The sequence below is a fragment of the Pelobates fuscus genome, chromosome 4 (assembly GCF_036172605.1).
Source record: "Pelobates fuscus isolate aPelFus1 chromosome 4, aPelFus1.pri, whole genome shotgun sequence".
Taxonomy (NCBI): Eukaryota; Metazoa; Chordata; class Amphibia; order Anura; family Pelobatidae; genus Pelobates; species Pelobates fuscus.
In genome coordinates, this window is record NC_086320.1 from 283,932,202 (window position 1) to 283,953,092 (window position 20,891).

The 20,891-nt window shown below is 41.7% G+C and overlaps 1 protein-coding gene across 2 annotated transcripts in view; it reads right to left on the bottom strand.

Moving 5' to 3' along the window:
* NPHP3 (nephrocystin 3) overlaps positions 1-20,891 on the bottom strand; it is a 97,139-nt gene that overhangs the window by 68,466 nt on the left and 7,782 nt on the right. For both annotated transcript variants that reach the window (XM_063452163.1, XM_063452162.1), the window contains exons 3-6: positions 17,598-17,723; positions 14,957-15,107; positions 13,732-13,884; positions 12,736-12,869 (exon numbers count right to left, since the gene is read on the bottom strand). In XM_063452163.1, the coding sequence (XP_063308233.1) occupies positions 12,736-12,869; positions 13,732-13,884; positions 14,957-15,107; positions 17,598-17,723 (564 nt within the window). The remainder of the gene's footprint in view (positions 1-12,735; positions 12,870-13,731; positions 13,885-14,956; positions 15,108-17,597; positions 17,724-20,891) is intronic.

Genomic DNA, 20,891 nt, shown 5'->3' on the forward strand with positions numbered 1-20,891 from the left:
AGCATTGCCATTATCTACTAAAAGGGAATATTTTACATTGTAGGGTTAAAACTAAAGGAACACTGAACCAGACCAATTCACAGGGTTAACAGGGTCTGAGTGCCTTTTGCGGTCCTTAAAGTAAAATGGCAGATTAAAAAAAAAATGGTTAGCAGAGAATAATGGGGTCCGAGTCTGACAATATCTAGGCAGTTGCAGACCAACCCTCTGTACTACTGATTAAAAACAATTGTCAATATTTATAACAATACCCCAGTGATGTTTATATGATGGACTTATATTTCGTTATACATAAAAAAGATAGATACACATATGTAGACAACAACTAGTAGACATTTCAAAATCACAGGACGCTTGTGAAATCTGTCCTATTTAAATTTCCAATTGATGCTCAAGAATAGAAGCATGCATATTAAACTCTATTCAGTTTGGCTCACAGCATGAGGAAGTGGGATTAAAAAGCCAAGATATGAAGTAACTTCCATCAATCCTTAAACTTGAAGCCTGTAGGAACAGCAGCAAAGCAAAAGAGAGCAGTCCCTGACTGGCCTCATGTAAAGGTAAGTAATGAATGGTGAGTCTGACTGAGACAAGCAGGCTGGGACTCTGGAAGGTAAGAGTGGAAGGAAAGGTCTGATGTAGAGTGATGTTTTGGTTATGATATGCCGCTGCAGGCTCACTGAGCTCCTGTTGGTAGATAAGCCTAATGTGTAAATGGCGAAGACCAAGCATGTCAAACTCAAAGGCTAACACGGGCCAAATAAACAAGATTTACCGTATATACTCGAGTATAAGCCGACCCGAATATAAGCCGAGGCCCCTAATTTTACCCCAAAAAACTGGGAAAACTTATTGACTCGAGTATAAGACTAGGGTGGGAAATGCAGCAGCTACTGGTACATTTCTAAATAAAATTAGATCCTAAAAAAATTATATTAACTGAATATTTACTTACAGTGTGTGTATATAATGAATGCAGTGTGTATATGAATGCAGTGTGTGTGTATGCAGTGTGTGTATAATGAATGGAGTGCAGTGTGTGCGTATGAGTGCAGTGTGTGTATAATGAATGCAGTGCAGTGTGTGTATGAGTGCAGTGTGTGTGTATGAGTGCAGTGTGTGTGTATGAGTGCAGTGTGTGTGTATGAGTGCAGTGTGTGTGTGTGAGTGCAGTGTGTGTGTGTATGAATGCAGTGTGTATATAATGAATGCAGTGCAGTGTGTGTATGAGTGCAGTGTGTGTGTATGAGTGCAGTGTGTGTGTGTATGAGTGCAGTGTGTATGCAGTGTGTGTATAATGAATGCAGTGCAGTGTGTGTATATGAGTGCAGTGTGTATGTATGAATGCAGTGTGTTTAGAATGAATGCAGTGCAGTGTGTGTATGAATGCAGTGTGTGTATGTGTGTGTGCAGTGTGTGTGTGTGAGTGCAGAGCATTGGTGGGGGGTGGGCATTTTATTAATTAATTATTATTTTAATTTTTTTTTAATGTTATTATTTTTTTAGGTAACTATTTTTTTTCTTTTATTATTAATTGTATTATTTTTTTATGGTATTATTTTAATATTTTTTTTTCTTATTATTATTTGTTTTATTATTAATATTTTTATTTTTTCGGCCCCCCTCCCTGCTTGTTAGCTGGCCAGGGAGGGGGGCTCTCACTCCCTGGTGGTCCAGTGGATGGGCTGTAGGAGGGGGCTGTCAGGAAGCTGTAACTTACCTTCACAGCAGCTCCTGTCAGCTCCCTTCTCTCTTCTCCGGTGCGTGCAGCTCCCAGGTCAGCTCCCTCTGCAACTCTCGCGGCCGCGCGGAGCGTTGCCACGGTAACCCGTGGCAACGCTCTGACCCCGCGGCTCTCGCGAGAGTTGCAGAGGAAGCTGACCTGGGAGCTGCACGCACCGGAGAAGAGAGAAGGGAGCTGACAGGAGCTGCTGTGAAGGTAAGTTACAGCTTCCTGACAGCCCCCGGTCCTTGTCTGTATTATGGCAATGAAAATTGCCATAATACAGACAACTGACTCGAGTATAAGACGAGTGAGTGTTTTTCAGCACAAAAAATGTGCTGAAAAACTCGTCTTATACTCGAGTATATACGGTAAGTTTATGGGGACTGCAAAAAAAAAAAAAAAAAACTTCAGTTAGGAAAAAGGATAAATTAGTCATTCATTACACGTGAGTTTACAGAGGAAGAGGTTCTATTTCAACTGTCAAAAGTAAAGACAAATACGTCAATGGGACCTGATGGAATACACCCAAAGCTATTAAAAGATCTTAGTGGTGTACTAGCAAAACCATTTACAGATTTATTTAACCAATCATTGTTAACAGGAGTAGTCCCAGAAGATTGGAAGTTAGCGAATGTTGTGCCCATTCACACCAAAGGTAGTAGGAGGAGTCGGGCAACTATAGGCCAGTAAGCCTTACTTCAGTAGTGGGGAAAGTAATGGAAACCACGTTAAAGGATAGGATTGTTGAACATCTAAAAACACATGGATTTCAAGATCAGAGACAACATGGGTTTACTTCAGGGAGATCATGCCAAACTAATCTTGTTGATTTTTTTGATTGGGTAACTAAAATAATAGATCGGGGTGGTGCAGTAGACATTGCTTACCTAGATTTCAGTAAGGTTTTTAACACTATTGCACATAGAAGGCTTATCAATAAATTGCAATCTTTAAGTTTGGATTCCAATATTGTTGAATGGGTAAGGCAGTGGCTGAGTGACAGGCAACAGAGGGTTGTAGTCAATGGAGTATATTCGAAGCTTGGGCTTGTCACCAGTGGGGTACCTCAGGGATTTGTACTTGGACCCATTCTCTTTCATATTTTTATTAGTGATATTGCAGAAGGTTTTGATGGTAACATATGTCTTTTTGCTGATGATACTAAGATATCTAACAGGGTTGATGTTCCAGGAGGGATAAGCCAAATGGCTAATGATTTAGGTAAACTAGAAAAATGGTCAGAGTTGTGGCAACTGACATTTAATGTGGATAAGTGCAAGATAATGCATCTTGAACGTAAAAACCCAAGGGCAGAGTACAGAATATTTGATAGACTCCTAACCTCAACATCTGAGGAAAGGTATTTAGGGGTGATTATTTCTGATGACTTAAAGGTAGGCAGACAATGTAATAGAGCAATAGGAAATGCTAGCAGAATGCTTGGTTGTATAGGGAGAGGTATTAGCAGTAGAAGTTCTCATGCTATTGTAGAGAACACTGGTGAGACCTCACTTGGAGTACTGTACGCAGTACTGGAGACTGTATCTTCAGAAGGATATTGATACTTTAGAGAGAGTTCAGAGAAGGGCTACTAAACTGGTTCATGGATTGCAGGATAAAACTTACCAGGAAAGGTTAAAGGATCTTAACATGTATAGCTTGGAGGAAAGACGAGACAGGGGGGATATAATAGAAACATTTAAATACATAAAGGAAATCAACACAGTAAAGGACGAGACCATATTTAAAAGAAGAAAAACTACCACAACAAGAGGACATAGTCTTAAATTAGAGGGGCAAAGGTTTAAAAATAATATCAGGAAGTATTACTTTACTGAGAGGGTAGTGGATGCATGGAATAGCCTTCCAGCTGAAGTGGTAGAGGGTAACACAGTAAAGGAGTTTAAGCATGCGTGGGATAGGCTTAAGGCTATCCTAACTGTCAGATAAGGCCAGGGACTAATGAAAGTATTTAGAAAATTGGGCAGACTAGATGGGCCGAATGGTTCTTATCTGCCGTCACATTCTATGTTTCTATGTTTCATAGAAACATAGGTTTATTTTGAAAAGTACATTATAACAAAAGTTGCCTAAGTAACTGACACTGGATGTCCTCACGCTCGTAGGGCTTCAAAGTAAACAAAAGAGCAGATTTTTTTTTTTTGTGTGTGCAAATCTTAACAATCAGCTTGCTTAGCCACAATAGTCACAGCAAGAACAATGGATACACATGGATGTGGCATATCAACAAAAGCACAATTTTTGTACATTGAACATGCGGTATCAGGTGTACTATTGTACAGTGTTGTGTGGTCAGTCTGCCTAGGTGCGATAGGGGGGTTGTGTTGGTTTTCAAATTCCTAGGCTGGGAAATGAATGTGAGAGTATTGAAGCGTAGTTACCTTCTGGGAGTGGAGTGAGCAGGTGTGGGCGATGTGCTCGAGGGGTATCGTGGTTATGACACCTGATCGGCTCCCTCCCCGGAGCTTGATTGCAATGAGGGCAAGAGAGCGGATTTATTTTAAGGAGCCTTGCATTTGCATATAACTAGTGATGTCCCAAACTGTTCGCCGGCGAATAGTTCCTGGCGAACATTGCTTGTTCGCGTTCGCCACGGACAGCGAATATTTGCGCTGTTCGGTCCGCCCCCTATTCGTCATCATCGAGTGAACTTTGACCCTGTCCCTCACAGTCAGCAGACACATTCCAGTCAATCAGCAGCAGACCCTCCCTCCCAGACCCTCCCACCTCTTGGACAGCATCCATTTTACATTCATTGTGAAGCTGCATTCTTAGTGAGAGGAGGGACAGTGTAGCTGCTGCTGATTTGATAGGGAAATTGATAGCTAGGCTAGTGTATTCAGTGTCCACTACAGTCCTGAAGGACTCATCTGAACATCAGTCTGCTTTTTTTTTGTGTGTAATGTAATTGCAGTTGCCTGCCTGCCAGCCTGTGTGTCAGGCTCACAGCATACACTGTGCCCACTTGCCCAGTGCCACCACTCACTCACTGGTGTCACAATAGCTTGCATTTAAAAAAAACTTTTTTGACTGTAATATAATAGCAGTCAGTTTCCTTCACGCGTGTGCGTTTCAGGGCCTGCCAGGGCACAGTGTCACACCAGTGCAACTCATATCTGGTGTAACAGTAGTGTACATTTAAAAAAAAATAAAAAAAATTGACTGTAATAGATTGAATAGCAGTTAGTTGTCTGCTAGCGTGTGTGTCAGGCTCACAGCGTATACTGTGCCCACTTGCCCAGTGCCACCACTCATATCTGGTGTCACAATAGCTTGCATTTAACAAAACCAAAACTTTTTTGACTGTAATATAATAGCAGTCAGTTTCCTTCACGCGTGTGCATTTCAGGGCCTGCCAGGGCACAGTGTCACACCAGTGCAACTCATATCTGGTGTAGCAGTAGTGTACATTTAAAAAAAAAAAAAAATTTTTGACTGTAATAGATTGAATAGCAGTTAGTTGTCTGCAAGCGTGTGTGTCAGGCTCACAGCGTATACTGTGCCCACTTGCCCAGTGCCACCACTCATATCTGGTGTCACAATAGCTTGCATTTAACAAAACCAAAACTTTTTTGACTGTAATATAATAGCAGTCAGTTTCCTTCACGAGTGTGCGTTTCAGGGCCTGCCCAGTGCACAGTGTCACACCAGTGCAACTCATATCTGGTGTAGCAGTAGTGTACATTTAAAAAAAAATAAAAATTTTTTGACTGTAATAGATTGAATAGCAGTTAGTTGTCTGCAAGCGTGTGTGTCAGGCTCACAGCGTATACTGTGCCCACTTGCCCAGTGCCACCACTCATATCTGGTGTCACAATAGCTTGCATTTAACAAAACCAAAACTTTTTTGACTGTAATATAATAGCAGTCAGTTTCCTTCACGAGTGTGCGTTTCAGGGCCTGCCCAGTGCACAGTGTCACACCAGTGCAACTCATATCTGGTGTAACAGTAGTGTACATTTAAAAATAAAATAAAATTTTGACTGTAATAGATTAAATAGCAGTTAGTTGTCTGCAAGCGTGTGTGTCAGGCCTACAGCGTCTACTCTGCCAACTTCTGCCAGTGCACAGTGCCACTCATATCTGTTGTCACAGTAGCTTGCACGCATAGTACCACTAATCGAAAAAAAAATGACAGGCAGAGGCAGGCCACCCCGCAGGGGCCGTCATGGTCGTGGTGCTGTGATTCCCTTTGGCCCTAGAATAATGCCCAGTGTTCAGAGGCCACGTACCCTGAACTGGAAAAGTTATGAGGACATAGTTGACTGGCTAACACAGGACACCCAATCTTCTACAGCTACCGCTCGGAACCTTGACGCACCATCCTCCTCCAGCTTAGCTTCGGGCACCTCTCAAGTTACCACTCGCCCGCCTGCCGCCACCACCAACACTAGCACCACAGCCGCTTCACTTGGTATGTCAGAGGAGTTATTTACACATCAGTTGGAAGAAATGAGTGATGCGCAACCATTATTGCCAGAGGATGTAGATAACAGGGATATGTCTCAGTCAGGCAGCATTACACACATGGACGTACGGTGTGATGATGATGATGTTGTACCCACTGCTGCTTCCTTTGCTGAGTTGTCAGATACAAGTGAAGCGGTTGATGATGACGATGCGTCCGTGGATGTCACGTGGGTGCCCGCTAGAACAGAAGAAGAACAGGGGGAAAGTTCAGATGGGGAGACAGAGAGGAGGAGGAGGAGACGAGTTGGAAGCAGGGGGAGGTCGTCGCAAGGAGCTAGTGGCACAGTCAGACAGCATGCATCGGCACCCGGGGTCAGCCAGAAAGCACGCCAATCAACGCATGCTGTTGCCACCACCAGAATGCCGTCATTGCAGAGTTCAGCAGTGTGGCATTTTTTTTGTGTGTCTGCCTCTGACAACAGCGATGCCATTTGCAACCTGTGCCAAAAGAAACTGAGTCGTGGGAAGTCCAACACCCACCTAGGTACAACTGCTTTGCGAAGGCATATGATCGCACATCACAAACGCCTATGGGATCAACACATGAGTACAAGCAGCACACAAACTCAAAGCCGCCATCCTCCTCCTGGTCCAGCATCTTCAGCTACGTCAACCACTGCTGTCCTCCTTGCCCCATCTCAACCATCCGCCACTCCGTCTCTCGCCTTGAGCAGTTCCTGCTCATCTGCCCACAGTCAGGTGTCTGTCAAGGACATGTTTGAGCGTAAGAAGCCAATGTCACAAAGTCACCACCTTGCCCGGCGTCTGACAGCTGGCTTGACTGAACTCTTTGCCCGCCAGCTTTTACCATACAAGCTGGTGAAGTCTGAGGCGTTCAAAAAATTTGTAGCTATTGAGACACCGCAGTGGAAGGTACCCGGCCAAAATTTCTTTTCACAAAAGGCAAACCCCAACCTGTACTCGATTGTGCAAAAGGAAGTAATGGCATGTCTGGCACACAGTGTTGGGGCAAGGGTCCATCTGACCACTGATACCTGGTCTGCAAAGCATGGTCAGGGCAGGTATATCACCTACACTGCGCATTGGGTAAATCTGGTGACGGCTGCCAAGCATGGAATGCGTGGCTCTGCAGAGGAGTTGGTGACACCTCCACGACTTGCAGGCAGGCCTGCTGCGACCTCCTCTACTCCTCCTACTCCATCCTCTTCCATAACCTCCTCAGCTGAGTCCTCTTCTGCTGCTGCGTCTTGCTCCACATCAACGGCACGCCCCCAGCTCCCCAGGTACTATTCCACATCCCGGATAAGGCAGTGTCACACCGTCTTGGGGTTGACTTGCCTGAAAGCAGAGAGTCACACCGGACCAGCACTCCTGTCCGCCCTGAACACACAGGTGGATCAGTGGCTGACTCCGCACCAACTGGAGAACGGCAAAGTGGTTTGTGACAACGGAAGAAATTTGTTGGCGGCATTGAATTTGGGCAAGTTGACACATGTGCCGTGCATGGCACATGTGTGTAATCTGATCGTACAACGCTTTGTGCTTAAGTACCCAGGCTTACAGGACGTCCTGAAGCAGGCCAGGAAGGTGTGTGGACATTTCAGGCTTTCCTACACGGCCATGACACACTTTTATGATATCCAGCAGCGAAACAACATGCCAGTGAGGCGCTTGATTTGCAACAGCCCGACACGTTGGAATTCAACACTCCTAATGTTCGACCGCCTGCTCCAACAAGAAAAAGCCGTTAACGAGTATTTGTATGACCGGGGTGCTAGGACAGCCTCTGCGGAGCTGGGAATTTTTTTGCCACGTTACTGGACGCTCATGCGCAATGCCTGTAGGCTCATGCGTCCTTTTGAGTAGGTGACAAACCTAGTCAGTCACACCGAAGGCACCATCAGCGACATCATACCATTTGTTTTCTTCCTGGAGCGTGCCCTGCGAAGAGTGCTGGATCAGGCCGTAGATGAGCGTGAAGAGGAAGAGTTGTGGTCACCATCACAGCCTTATCAGCATTGCTTGCTGGACCTGCGGCAACGCTGGAAGAGGATTGTGAGGAAGAGGAGTCAGAGGAGGAATGTGGCTTTGAGGAGGAGGAGGAAGACCAACTACAACAGGCATCCCAGGGTGCTCATTGTCACCTATCTGGTACCCGTGGTTTTGTACGTGGCTGGGGGGGAAGAACATACCTTCAGTGAGATCACTGAGGAAGAGGAACGGGACATGAGTAGCTCGGCATCCAACCTTGTGCAAATGGGGTCTTTCATGCATCCTGTTGAGGGACCCTCGTATAAAAAGGCTGAAGGAGAACGACCTGTACTGGGTGTCCCCACTACTAGACCCCCGGTATAAGCAGAAAGTGTCTGAAATGTTACCGAATTTAGGCAAGTCAGAAAGGATGCAGGAGTTCCAAAATCAATTAAAAAGTATGCTTTACACAGCGTATAAGGGTGGATGCTTTACAGACGTGTTGTTGATGGAGGACATGCAGAGCTTTTTAAGTCCTACGCATCGCCACAGCCCTTCGGGGTCCACCCTCAGAGAGCGACTCGACCGACAGGTAGCAGACTACCTCGCCTTAACTGCAGATATCGACAATCTGAGGATCGATGAACCCCTTGACTACTGGGTGTGCAGGCTTGACCTGTGGCCTGAGCTATCCCAATTTGCGATAGAACTTCTGGCCTGCCCCGCTTCAAGTGTCCTGTCAGAAAGGACCTTCAGCGCAGCAGGAGGTATTGTCACTGAGAAGAGAAGTTGCCTAGGTCAAAAAAGTCTAGATTACCTCACCTTTATTGAGATGAATGAGGGATGGATCCCGAAGGGACTGACAGTGGGCGATACATTCGACTAAAAAAGGCCTGATGAGGGGGACGTAACAGGGTGTCGCGGCTGCTGGCCCGCCGCGTGATATTTAAATCCCTAGCTATCCCCAGTACCTTGCCCTGTCGTGGTTTCCTGTTCCTGGTTTCCTGAGAGTGCTTTATCATTGTGAATCTGATTTCCTGGTATCCTGATCTTGGCTTTTCCCTGGTTATTTTGAATTCTGGTTTCCCTGACTTGGCTTGTGTAAACGGTATTGTGTATTTTCAGGCTTCCTTTACCTCGGCTTTCCCTTTGACCATTCTCTGTCTCTAGCGTATTAGTCCGGCCATTCTAATGTCGGGTTTACGCTCTGTCCTTTTATTTTCCTTTTCAAGCCTTTGTATATGTTTATGGACTGTTTGTGGTTGTTTGCGGTGTGTTAAACGGGGAGTTTGGTCTGTCACTGTGAAGCGGGCGTAACCCTTACACTACCTGATCGATACAACATCATACCTGATGTTTTAAAGCACGTTATTCCAAACAATTTAGGAATGTTAGGTGATTTATGCCCTTTATGGATTAAAACCAGACTCTGCATCAACTATGTAATTTTCCATGGGAGTTTTGCCATGGATCCCCCTCCGGCATGTCACAGTCCAGGTGTTAGTCCCCTTGAAACAACTTTTCCATCACTATTGTGGCCAGAAAGAGTCCCTGTGGGTTTTAAAATTCGCATGCCCATTGAAGTCTATGGCGGTTCGCCGGGTTCGCCCGTTCGCGAACAATTGCGGAAGTTCGTGTTCGCCGTTCGCGAACCGTAAATTTTATGTTCGCGACATCACTACATATAACCAATGTTTCAGTCCAACTACTTTGACATATTAAGAAAGTTTGGTGAATGTATACTGTTACACAGCTATAAAAAAGAAAAAGAAAAAATTACGTGATCTTGTTGATTTTGAAGTTCTATGAGTGTGTTCTTCACTTTGGCTGAGATCATCAAGCTTGATGATCTCAGCCAATCCAACGCTTTCCCATAGGAAAGCATTAAGAGGCTATTGTGCATGTGTGGCAAAAAGCTGTGCAGCCTATTAGCATCTTCATGGGGAGCGTTCAGCGCCTCAATGCAGACCCAATCTAATACACTGCTGCCTCTACCCAATCCAATACACTGTTCCTTAATCTAATACACTCCCCCTCCTCCCTCCACTATAATAGAATACATTACCCCCCTCCCACCACCCTAATACACTGCCCCCTCTACCAATTTAACGCACTGCCCCATCCCACCACTCTAATACACTGCCCCCCAATGCACTGCCCTCTTCGTCCCCTAATTCAATACACTGCCCCCCTCTCTCCTCAAATTAATACACTGCCCACTCCCTCCCCGAATTTAATACACTGCCCCCCTACCCAAATTAATACAGTGCCCACTCCAGCCCCTAATTTAATACACTGGCCCCCACCCTTCCCAAATTAATATACTGCCACCTTCCTCCCTCAAATTAATACACTGCCCCCTTCACCAATCTAACACACTACACAGTAAGGTTCCCCAAGCCCCTCTTCTCCTACTTTAAGATGAGCTACCCGTCCTCCAGTTCCAGTCCTGCTCTTCTCTGCAAGCAGGCCAGATGCTCCTGTTTGAAAAGCAATTGGATAAATATAAAAATAGAATCAAAGAGAGAATGTTCCCCCACAGCACAAAAAGGGAGAGGGGGAACACACTCTACTGGCTTTTATTAAACAAATAGGAGATAATAAAAAAAGGAAAAATCTCCCATTTGTTTAATAAAAGCCAGTAGAGTGTGTTCCCCCTCTACCTTTTTGTGCTGTGGGGGAACATTCTCTCTTTGATTCTATTTTTATATTTATCCAATTGCTTTTCAAACATCTATATGGACTCTGATAAAACCACCTCTTTAGGCAGAAAATTTCATATCCTTATAGTTCTTAATGTAAAAAAATATTTTCTTTAATCTAGTCTAATCTAATCTAACTTAATCTAGTTTAATGCTCAAGGAAAGTGTCTGCACATGTATATATATGAATACATACCTGTGCGTGAGTGTGTGTTGTATGTCTGTATTTATAGTAATGATTACTTGTATGTGTACAGTACTTATATGTAAGATTACCTGAACGCATGTGTATGAATAGTTACTTGTGTGTGTATGTGAAAGGCTACTTATGTATGAGAGTCTGTTTATAATAATGGTTACCAGTGTGAGTGTGTGTGGGGGTTCAGAGATCGGATCAGGATAAAATTGTAGGGGTGGAGTCTAGTGCTCCACCATTTTTAAAATGCTGCCAGGGCATCTGACCTTCCTGAATGGTTGCAGAGTCTATACGAGTTAACCTTGATAGCAGCAAATCCAAACACTCTACATTCTCCTTCAAACATAGAGGAATCTATTCAGCAGCAATGTACTAAGACAAGAGGCAGATTGCAAAGCAAACAGGTTCCAAGTTTAACACTTCAGCCTTTGTTTCAGTAAGCACAATAAAAATTCACCTTGGTGGGTTAATGCAAATAAAATGGCTTTACATGCCTCGTGCTAATTGAGGAGTTATCACAGAAACAAAAGAATCTAAACTAGCATCTTACATGCTGCATGTTTGTATAATGCAACCAGTGTGAACCCTTGTGTGATGTTCTATTGTATTTAGTGCAATAAAGGTGATGTTTTCCATTTGCAATCAATTTGCATCACAGTCTGATTCTGACAGTGTGAATTAGATTATCTTGTCCCACTACATCATGAACATACTTACCTGCTTGAAATTCAACACACATTGTACTTTCAGACACTGATCTACACAAAATCCTACTGTGCATTCAACAAGTGTTTGAATGGTGATTCAAGTTTTTTATGTTTTGGCTCTCTGTACCCCTCCACTTTAAAAGAAGAAATTAGAGGATACAATACAGACTGTAGTCTTTACTTTGAGTGTATTCACGGCTAAAATCCTTGAACTTTAAGAAATAAAGGCCCTTCACAGTTACAATTTCTGTCCACTGAAGCAGTATCTCTGGAAAATAAGCTTATAGGAATATAGTCAATAGGACTGGGTGGTGAAGGGGTACCCTCTAAGTAATACATTAACTACAATACAAAACCATGCCAGACTTAAAGGGACTCTCCAGTGCCAGGAAAACAAACCCGTTTTCCTGGCACTAGAGAATCCTGGAGTGCCCCCCTCCCTTCTGTCCCCCATCCCATGTCACTAAAGGGGTTAAAACCCCTTCAGCTACTTACCTGAATCCAGCTCCGATGTCTCTCGGCACTGGGTCAGTATCCGCCCACACTCTTCCCCCGCCGACGTCAGCAGACGGGGAAGACCTAATGTGCATGCGCGGCAATTCAACTTTCCTATGGGGAAAATCTGACGCCGGAAGTCCATGAGGACGTCCAGCGTCAGATAACTGACCAAAGGTCGGTTTGGATTCCAGAAGCCCTCTAGTGGCTGTCTGTCAGAGGGCAGACTTAGAGCTGCAATGTAAGCATTGCAGTTCTCTGGAACTGCAATGTTTTACATTGCAGCAATAAATGCAAAAAGGTCACAGCAACCTTCAATTAGCTGAAGTGATCTGGGTGCCTGGAGTGTCCCTTTAAGGAATCATGGAATCAAAATTCTGGAACAGTGAGGAGACAAGTATTTGGCCAATCCTGCACTAGGTGCTTAATTCCCTTTTGAGTCTGTCAGTGGAACATACTATTACAGTAAAAGAGCCTTGTTCTCACCGTCAGGAAGATGTCCACTTCAGTTTTAGCTTCCTTGGTGTACATCAGGTGGCACCGAACAGTGTTACTCCAAAGGGATTGAGAAAACAGCGGCGTGACCTGTAATAGGCTAGTAACTACAGCATCCCAGTCATCTACAGATATAAGAGAGGCAACAGGTTAAACTTATTAAAGGAATAGAAGCACTTCCTACTAAAACTACCTACAAAGTAAAATTAAGTTTAGTCAAGGTGAAACCTAAATCACTCGATTTAAGATGCCATATTGGGTCCATTGTTACTGGAAGAAAACTGGAGACAACCTTACTACAAGTAAAACATGCTTTTCTCCTGCACTACACTACACATTACTTTCATCTTTACAGGCAGCGTATGTACATATTTACTACTATTCACAGGAAGGGGAGCTTGCTGCACATGTGCAATACAGTTGCAAGGGCATCCAGCTGAGAACCAGTGAAAGAAGAATTGAATGAGAGATCCAAAATTGATGGAAATTTCTTAGTCGTGTCCTGATTCACTGAATGATCAGAGACCAGAGATTTGCATTTACTTTGGTGAGTTATTTTTTTGCTAGACTGTAGGCATAAAATATATTATGGATACAATCCATCAAAACAGCTGACCAGGCCCATCCGAGATAGTCCTTGTAAAGACTAAATGGCTGTACAAATTTTGTACAAAGATAAGAATTTCTGTAGATGTTATCTGCTAAGAATATTTTTTTTCCTATTTCTTTTCAACAATGATATTTACAAAGTCACTTTGTTCATCTTTTTCGTTTAACATTGAGCAATTACAAAGAAAGGCATGCAGCTTCCCCAGCTCAGACACTGTATGAATTGTTTTAATGGAAAACTATACAAAACCACACATAATTGTAAAATGACATTAATAATATATAGGATTCCATTCACTGACACATATTATGCTTACAATTTGCATTGGCTTGAAGCAACATACATACCCTCTGGATATTGGGAGTATTTTAGCTTACCTCTGTTTACATTTGCGAATGGCCCCTCCACATCTATGGAACTGTGAGCAAACTCAGGTCCTCGGAATGACTGCTGCAGTTGCATCATACTACCCATTGAAGGTTCGCTCCCCAATCCTCCTCCGGTCCAATAATCACATTGAGTGCCAGGAACTTAATGTAGAAGAATTAGGAGTTGTGTAGTAATAATGCGGCTTAACAGATACAAGCAAAACCACTGGACTGGAGTTTACATGAGTGGAGAAAGTCCAAGTGTACTATGTGTCAGAATCTTAGAAAATATGTTAATACAGTCATAAATATGTAAATGAACATGACTAAGGAGAAAATTTACCAATCGTCAAGTTTTACTGAGTCTATAGTTGGGGAAACTCCATCTACCCACATCTAGGATATTTAGTCCAATGGTGACTCTGTTCAAAAAATCAACTTACGGTAATGAAAATCCACAGAACCCCCATTTTCTGTAGTTTAATTCTGACTGCTGACTTGTATATATGAATTTGAATGCAACAAAATGTCTATTAAAAAGATATATACATAGCAATCTCACAATATAGTTAAAGTTAAGATACTTTGAATGCATTTGATCTCATTGCAGAGCATTGTTGAGTCTATTCATTGATATTAAAAAAAAAAATATTTTACCTTGTATTACATTCAAGTATAATATTAAAACAGTATAATATTAAACCAGTTTTTTTTTTTTTTTTTTTATGTTTCTACTGAGTACTGTTTTCACAAAATACATAGGGGGGAAAGGGACTACTGTTCCATATGCATAGTAGACAATCTGACAAAACTTTACAATGGGCAAAATTTAGCGCAAGGTTGTGTATTAGTTGCCAATCAAATTTGTCCACAATCCATCAGTAAAACTAACCCCATATAAGGACAGGCAGCAGATATCATGGTCAGAGGAGAGCAAAATGGTGGCACTCAGATATTGAGATCCGGCTTTAAGAAAAAAAAAAACAACAACTGGCAAGTGATATGAAAAAAAGCAACTTGAAATAAGCTGAAGGAAAGGAAAACCAAACTAAAAAGAAACATGATAGGGCCGCCTTAAGGAATTTTAAATATGTCTGACTTTCACCATGGGGAGTACTCTACCTGCCGTAGGTAACATTTGTTGATCATATTATGGGTCCTTTCAGGCCAACTATCCCCTTAGCATAAAAATTAATTTATCATAGCATTATCCTTTTGCCACAGTTTCACATACCAGTTACTTCCGTACTGTTGTCATCGGAATCTGATTCCCCAGGATCAAACATCTGAATTCCCTGGGCCTGTAACCTCTGAAATTTTGCTTCAAGATCTCGTTTGGCTCTCAGTAAGTCCTGGATCTCTTTTTCTTTTGTTTCTCTAAAGATCTGTTGAAAAATAATTTAGTCAATTAATTGTCTTTTTTTTTTTTAAATATATCAAAGTTTTATCGTTTGACATCTACTTATAATGACGACATAGTTCACATTGAAAAACATAAGGTTCCTCAGCTATTGCATCAGGAAGTAAAAGGTCCGTGACAAGTAGTGACAGGGTATTTTTGGTGCTCCTGTGGGTATTGCTAGTTTAGTCTCTCCATTTTTTTCCAGCAATTACCCTTTTTGCATGTGCTGCCATTTTCAAACTAAAGGCTTACTGTGCATCATGGTGAATGCATCATCGAGATAATTGTGGCCATAGCATTTCCTCATGCTCAGTCAACCTAAGCTATGCTCCGTTATTTTCCCATCAATGCCATATAAATCACTAAGATTTTGGAGGCTGGGCATGGCAGTAAGAGATTATATAATCTACTACAAATCGTGGAAAGCTTGTCCTCAGCTTGGACAATTGAAGGAGAACCAGACAACGGGTTAGATCTATTAAGATAAAAAAAAGTGCTCTTGTGACAAAAAGTGCTAAATACGGAGTCATGGAAACCATGAAAAACAACAAAATGTCTTTCAAGATTTAGTTATTTTCAAAAAAATTGCTCTTGTGTTCCCTTGATAAATCTTACCAAGGTTCCTTCAGCCATACTGATGAATAAATTGGTGAGTATGGTAATCTAGAGGAGTAGTGAGAAGAATCCCATAATTCCAGGCTTCCCACCAGCCATGTAACCTTTAGGTAGAATGTAGCAAAATATATTTTTCAATATAAGAAAAGGTGGAGTTGTCATATAAGATACCCTAAGTAGTTCTATCTTAGCTGCTTCCTGGACAAACTCTATTAATTTGTGCTGTATATTATTATGGAACCAATAGAAACCTCCCAGGTGAGAATAACTGTCAGGAATTAGGGGTATATGTGTACTGTAACTTTGTTTAGAAGAATGTGTAAACTTGTTTGAGAGGGTGTTTATCAACCTATTGTTCCTGTAACATTTTGTATTTATCTCTTTTATTGTTAAATGTTCCTTTCTATTATATAGTAAAGTGCTGGGGAATAAGTTGGCGCTATATAAATGGCAAAAATAATAATAATAAAAATAATATGAATTTATTTCTTTGTCTTTAAGAAGACACTGATGGACACCATGTTACGCAATAAAAGTCTGCACTGTCAATGTCTCCACATGCTGTTATTGTGTTCCGCATGGTCATCAATGTGTTCCTCACGTTCTCCTTGCGACAGGTACATTTTCTATGGGTCCCACCGCTTCAGCTTCAGTCAGACCTTAATTGAGTAATCGATTTATTGTGGATCTGACTTCCGGCAAACAATTTTAGACTTTCCCTGACAACTCTTCTCCGTCGCTTGCCATCGCTTGCCATCGCTGGATCCTACCCTGACCTTAGCTTGTATTAAGATTCATTCTTCATCTTCTCCCTTTATGTTACAGACTGATTCCTGGTTAATGAATCGGATTGAAATATCGGATTCATCTATTTATTTTAACCCTTTTTCTGGATTGGCTGACTTCCTTGGATTTATGCTATTTGGATAACCCCCTTTTTTTTTAAAAGGGGACTGTTCTTCTGGTTTTTGACACTTACGTGTTATTGAATTATCCTATCCATTTTGCCTTTTTTGATTGAAATACCTTGCAATGAAAATGTGCTTCTCCATTCACTTGGAAGACAATAAAAGTAAGTAGCCTTTATTTATGTGTCTAACAGTCTTAAACATATGACAATAACTAACTGAAAGTACGGCGTTCATAGTAAAGTGCAATATAGCAGATTGATCAAAGAAGATATCCAATACACTAAACAGTACATGGTAAAGTATTCTAAGTGTACTACTAAAAAGCATACAATACTATTTAAGTGCTCTCATAACAGTGTGGAAACTAGTTCAAATAAGTATGTCTGCCACAAAGCAACTCAAGATCTGGTACGCTGCATATCATCATTGATATCTAGCTCTGACATCAATTTATAGCACAGAATTCTGTTATCTAAAGCTTTATTGTCTTTGCATATAGGACTAAGACCGACTGTCTGCATTTAGAAAAAATAGGATTATTCACTAAAGTGAATTTAAAGGGAATTTCACATTGTAGACCAAAATAGCCAAACTGGCAGCATAGTTGACTTGGATATTTTTGTAATTTATTTTTTTTAGCTATTTTCGCCTTACATTTGAAATTTCTCACTTTAGTGAATATGCCTGTGAGTTTTAACAAAAACAATTAAAATCCTAACATAAGATAAAATTACACAGGAGCTTCTTTACACAGTGTGATTTGTCTGAACTGAAAGAAAACACATGAAGTTTGTGGTATCTTAACAAATTAGACCTGTAATACAATATTGTCAGCACCACATACTCTGTAAATAACCATTAAAAAAAGAGATCTCCTGTTAGAATTTTACTGTCACCGAGCTAAGAAATCAGGCAGGCAATGACAGAAATGTGCATTATTGCTTTACCTTAAACTGTCTCTTCACTTTGTCTCTGTCGTGTTCAAATGTAGCGGCTCTTTCCATTGCCTGATATTTAGCTTCTACAGCGTTCTCTTTCTCTCTTAGTATCTTCTGGTAGGTTTTCTGCAGAGCCTATAAAAAATATGGGGTAAAGAAATCATGATGTCATCACATATATACAGTTAAACCCAGTTAAACCTTGGTGCTATGGCTATTGTTGGATACAAACTTTAGTGACTGTTACCCTGACAGCCAGTGGAATACACACAATCCATGGGGCCCCAGTGCGAAATTGATCCATGCCCCCCCATAGATAACAGAATTCTGTGCTATTAATTCTGTGCGGCAGCGTTGACCGGGGCCCCCTGGAAATTTATCTCTATCAGGTGGCCCTAACAGAATGGGCCACCCGATGGGCCCCTTCAAAGTGCAGCCCCGGTGGTTTGCCGCGCGGGCCGGGGACCCCAACACATGGCGGCAGCACCCGGTTGCAGTGCTCTGCAGGGTGGCTGGGCCCCCTGGAGTGACGAGCCTGGTCGCAGCTTCGACCCCGTGATTGCGGTATGTACGCCACTACTAACAGCCACTACTAGATGGTGCTTCTTCTTCCACAGTTGAGTTTAACTCAGTTATTGACGTGCGACATCCTGATGCATTGCATAAGGACACTGAACGTCCAACCAATGCTTCTCATAAAGTAGCAATAGATCCAATGCTTCTCTAACAGAATCCTCTAATTGACACATGCAGTTTTTGCTGCACATGCTCATTAGATCCACAATACCTCTCAATGAGAAGCATGATTGAACAAGTCTGAAGCTTAAGTGGAGGCAGACAGGGCTGCAGAGAAGAGGCTTTCATGTCTCTGGTTTACCTCTGAGTAAAGGGTTAATTTGCTTGCTATTTTATTTACTAAGAATTGGGGATCTGGAATCTTAAAGACCACTCTAACAATTTGAGGTAAAAAAAAAAAAACATTTAAGAAGACTAAATAGTGTTTTAGTGCTTTTGCCAATGATATACGGCAGGTTGCTTCCACACTGTCATTCTCTGAAGTTCTGCCTATGCATAACACTCAGAACGACAGGCGGATGCGTATTAGGGACTTTAACTTGTGGCTTGGTGATTGGTGTCGAGAGCAAGGCTTTGGCTTTATTTCTCATGGTAGCTCTGTTTGGAATGGAAATAAACTGTACAAAAAAGATGGTTTGCATCTTTCTCAAAAGGGAACAAATGTTCTCAGTGAGCAGTTCAGAGGTTTTGCTAGGGTGTATTTAAACTAGGGGAGGGGGGGGGGGGGGCAAAAGGGTGATAAAACATCAATCCAATTATCCCCCAAAACAAGGACAGAAGGTGCCTGTAGCAAGTGTGTTAAAAAATGATAAGCTTATAGTCATGTCTACAAATGCTCGCAGTTTAGGGACTAAGATCCATGAACTTGTGGCAATAATGACAACTGATAGTGTAGATTTAGTCGCTGTTATTGAGACATGGTATAATGAGAAAAATGACTGGGACATAGCAATACCAGGGTACTCTTTATATAGAAAAGACAGGGAAGGCAGGAAAGGGGAGGGGTGGCCCTGTATGTGAAGGATAGCATAAAATCTAGCCTAATAAAAGTTAGTGAGGCGAACATAGAGTCCGTTTGGGTTACGTTAGAATTTGGTAATCACACAGTAACTCGTGTAGGTGTGATTTATAGGCCCCCAGGACAAATAGAAGAGTTGGATAATCTACTAGTTGAGGAAATAGCTAAAATGACAATGAAGGGGGAAGTTATCATCATGGGTGACTAATCTTCCTGATGTGAATTGGAAAACAAAAATAGCTGCTTGTGCCAGGAGCACACATATTCTAAACTCCCTACTGGGATTGTCTCTAAAACAAGTCGTTGAGGAGCCAACTTGTAAAGAGGCCATACTAGATTTAGTGTTAACAAATGGAGATTTGATATCCGATATTACTGTAGGTGAAAGTTTAGGATCCAGTGATCATCAGTCAGTGTGGTTTAATATAAGAACAGTGACTGAGTCACACCACACAAAAACAAAAGTTTTAGACTTTAGAAAAACAGACTTTTCTAAAATTAGAATATGTGTAAAGGAGTCATTATCAGACTGTAGCAATTTAAATGGAGTCCAAGAGAAATGGGATTATTTAAAAGTTGCACTACTGAAGGCAACAGATAATTGCATTAGGCTTGTCAGTAAAAGCAAAAAATTCAAGAAACCACTGTGGTACTCCGCAGATGTGGCCAAATAGTAAAAAAAAAAAAAGTTAGCATTTAGTAATTATAAAAAAAACCAGAGTGAGGAAAACAGAATGATCTATAAGATTAGGCAGAAAGAGGCTAAGAGCCTTCCAAATCACACACAGAAGAGAAAATAGCACAGTCAGTAAAAAAGGGGGACAAAACTTTTTTTAGATATATAAATGTGAAAAGAAAAGTAAAACAAGGATTAGTTAAGGGACCTCAGTTAAGAAAAAGGATAAATGAGTCATTTATTACACGTGAGTTTACAGAGGAAGAGGTTCTATTTCAACTGTCAAAAGTAAAGACAAATAAGTCAATGGGACCTGATGGAATACCAAAGCTATTAAACGAGCTTAGTGGTGTACTAGCAAAACCATTAACAGATTTATTTAACCAATCATTGATAACAGGAGTAGTCCCAGAAGATTGGAAGTTGGCGAATGTGGTGCCCATTCACAAGAAAGGTAATAGGGAGGAGTCGGGCAACTATAGGCCAGTAAGCCTTACTTCAGTAGTGGGGAAAGTGATAGGATTGTTGAACATCTAAAAACACATGGATTTCAAGATCAGAGACAACATGGGTTTACTTCAGGGAGATTATGCCAAACTAATCTTCTTGATTTTTTTGATTGGGTAACTAAAATTATAGATCAGGGTGGTGCAGTAGACATTGCTTACCTGGATTTCAGTAAGGCTTTTGACACTGTTACACATAGAAGGCTTATCAATAAACTGCAATATTTAAGTTTGATTCCAATATTGTTAAATGGGTAAGGCAGTGGCTGAGTGACAGGCAACAGAAGGTTGTAGTCAATGGAGTATATTCGAAGCTTGGGCTTGTCACCAGTGGGGTACCTTAGGGATCTGTACTTGGACCCATTCTCTTTAATATTTTTATTAGTGATATTGCAGAAGGTCTTGATGGTAAGGTATGTCTTTTTTTTTTTTTTTTAGCATTTTTTTTTTTTAATTCTTTATTTTTGCTGTGCACACAAATTGTACAGAGTGGCGGGAGGTGCCCCATAAGCAATCCTCTGGCCTTT